This window comes from Colobus angolensis, unplaced genomic scaffold (genome assembly GCF_000951035.1).
Source record: "Colobus angolensis palliatus isolate OR3802 unplaced genomic scaffold, Cang.pa_1.0 Scaffold13, whole genome shotgun sequence".
Taxonomy (NCBI): domain Eukaryota; kingdom Metazoa; phylum Chordata; class Mammalia; order Primates; family Cercopithecidae; genus Colobus; species Colobus angolensis.
Window position 1 is genome coordinate 23,722,094 of NW_012114252.1, and position 1,316 is coordinate 23,723,409.

The 1,316-nt window shown below is 65.5% G+C and overlaps 1 protein-coding gene across 1 annotated transcript in view; it reads right to left on the minus strand.

Moving 5' to 3' along the window:
- LOC105505971 (protein ADP-ribosylarginine hydrolase-like protein 1) overlaps nt 1-1,316 on the minus strand; it is a 12,947-nt gene that overhangs the window by 10,023 nt on the left and 1,608 nt on the right. Inside the window, exon 3 of the mRNA XM_011933955.1 lies at nt 560-700. Within this exon, the coding sequence (XP_011789345.1) occupies nt 560-700 (141 nt within the window). The remainder of the gene's footprint in view (nt 1-559; nt 701-1,316) is intronic.

The window sequence follows — 1,316 nt, forward strand, 5'->3', positions numbered from 1 at the left end:
GATGCCAAAGGCTGCGTGAAGCTGCCTGTGCTCCCCGTGCCGCCCCCTCCCCTCTTAGACGGCACCTCCCGTGGGGTAGAAGAACCTTCCGGAATGGTCATGGATGTCCTAGCCCCACACCTGCTGTCCCTGCCTCTGGCCGGCCTCATGGGGCTCCTGAGGGAAGGGCCCAGCCCTGACCTCGCCCAGACCGGCAGAAGCAGAGCTTTCCCAGGGCGCACCACAGGTACCACTCACATCCCAAAGGCTGCCAGTCACTTGGCGCCTCGGACTGGGGTGGACGGGGACAGGTGGATCCCCTGCAGGCACATGTCCCCGGCGGGCACAGGTCTCTCTGAAGCTCCGGGTGGGGAGGCAAAGTCCTCCCAGGTCAGGGCAGAGGCAGACTGGTTGGGGGCAGCATGGGGCCTGCCTTGTGAGGCCAGCTCTGCTCACATGGCCCGAACGGGGCCCTCCCAGTTCCGTCTAAGCGTGAAAGTGCCTTGAAGTATTTGGGGGCCGACGGAGGGGGCGAATCTGCCCAGGTGCTCGGAGTGTGGGCTGGGGCCGGGGGGCTCACCTGCCGTGTGCCGGATGGTCCTCCTGCAGTACTCTTCTGCCAGGGGCACTGCCCGCAGCATGTCCCTCCCCCACTGGACCAGCGGCTTTCCTTGTGCGGCGAACGACACAAACAGGGCGGTGCACAGGGAGCCCAGGAAGCCTGGAGGGGCGGGGAAGAGAGAGGGCACCGTCACCTGGGCCACCCGCCACCCTGTGGGGGGCCCCCGAGGGGCGGTTTGCTCATGTTCCATCTTTCCCATGTTGAGGTGCACAGTTCGGCAGCACGAACCACGTTCACACTGGATGTCCCGCATCCTCTCTAGAACTCCCCATCTTCCCACACCGTAGCTCCGCCCCCACTCCACTCACCCCACTGCCCTCCCCAGGCCCTGGCCGCCCCCATCGACTTTTCTGTCTCTGGATGTGACCGCTCTGGGTGCCTGCTCCTGGTGGAACCGCACGCGATTTGTCCCTCTGCGGCGGGCGTATTCCACTCCGCACGCATCCGCAGGTTCACCCGCGTGGCTTGCCACGGCTTCCCTTCCTCTCCGCGGCTGCATCGCATTCCGTGCGTGGACGAACGCATGTTGCTTGCCCGTCATCTGTGTGTGGATGCATGGGCCGCCTCCGCCTTTGGCTGTTGGGAACACCAGGTCACAGACCGTTAGCATCCGCGGCCCGGGATTATCAGTTAATGAGCCTGTGCAGGAGGAAGGCTGAGGCGAGGGGGCCCTCCTGACTGGAGGGAGACCCTGCAGAGCTCTGGGGCCACTGCG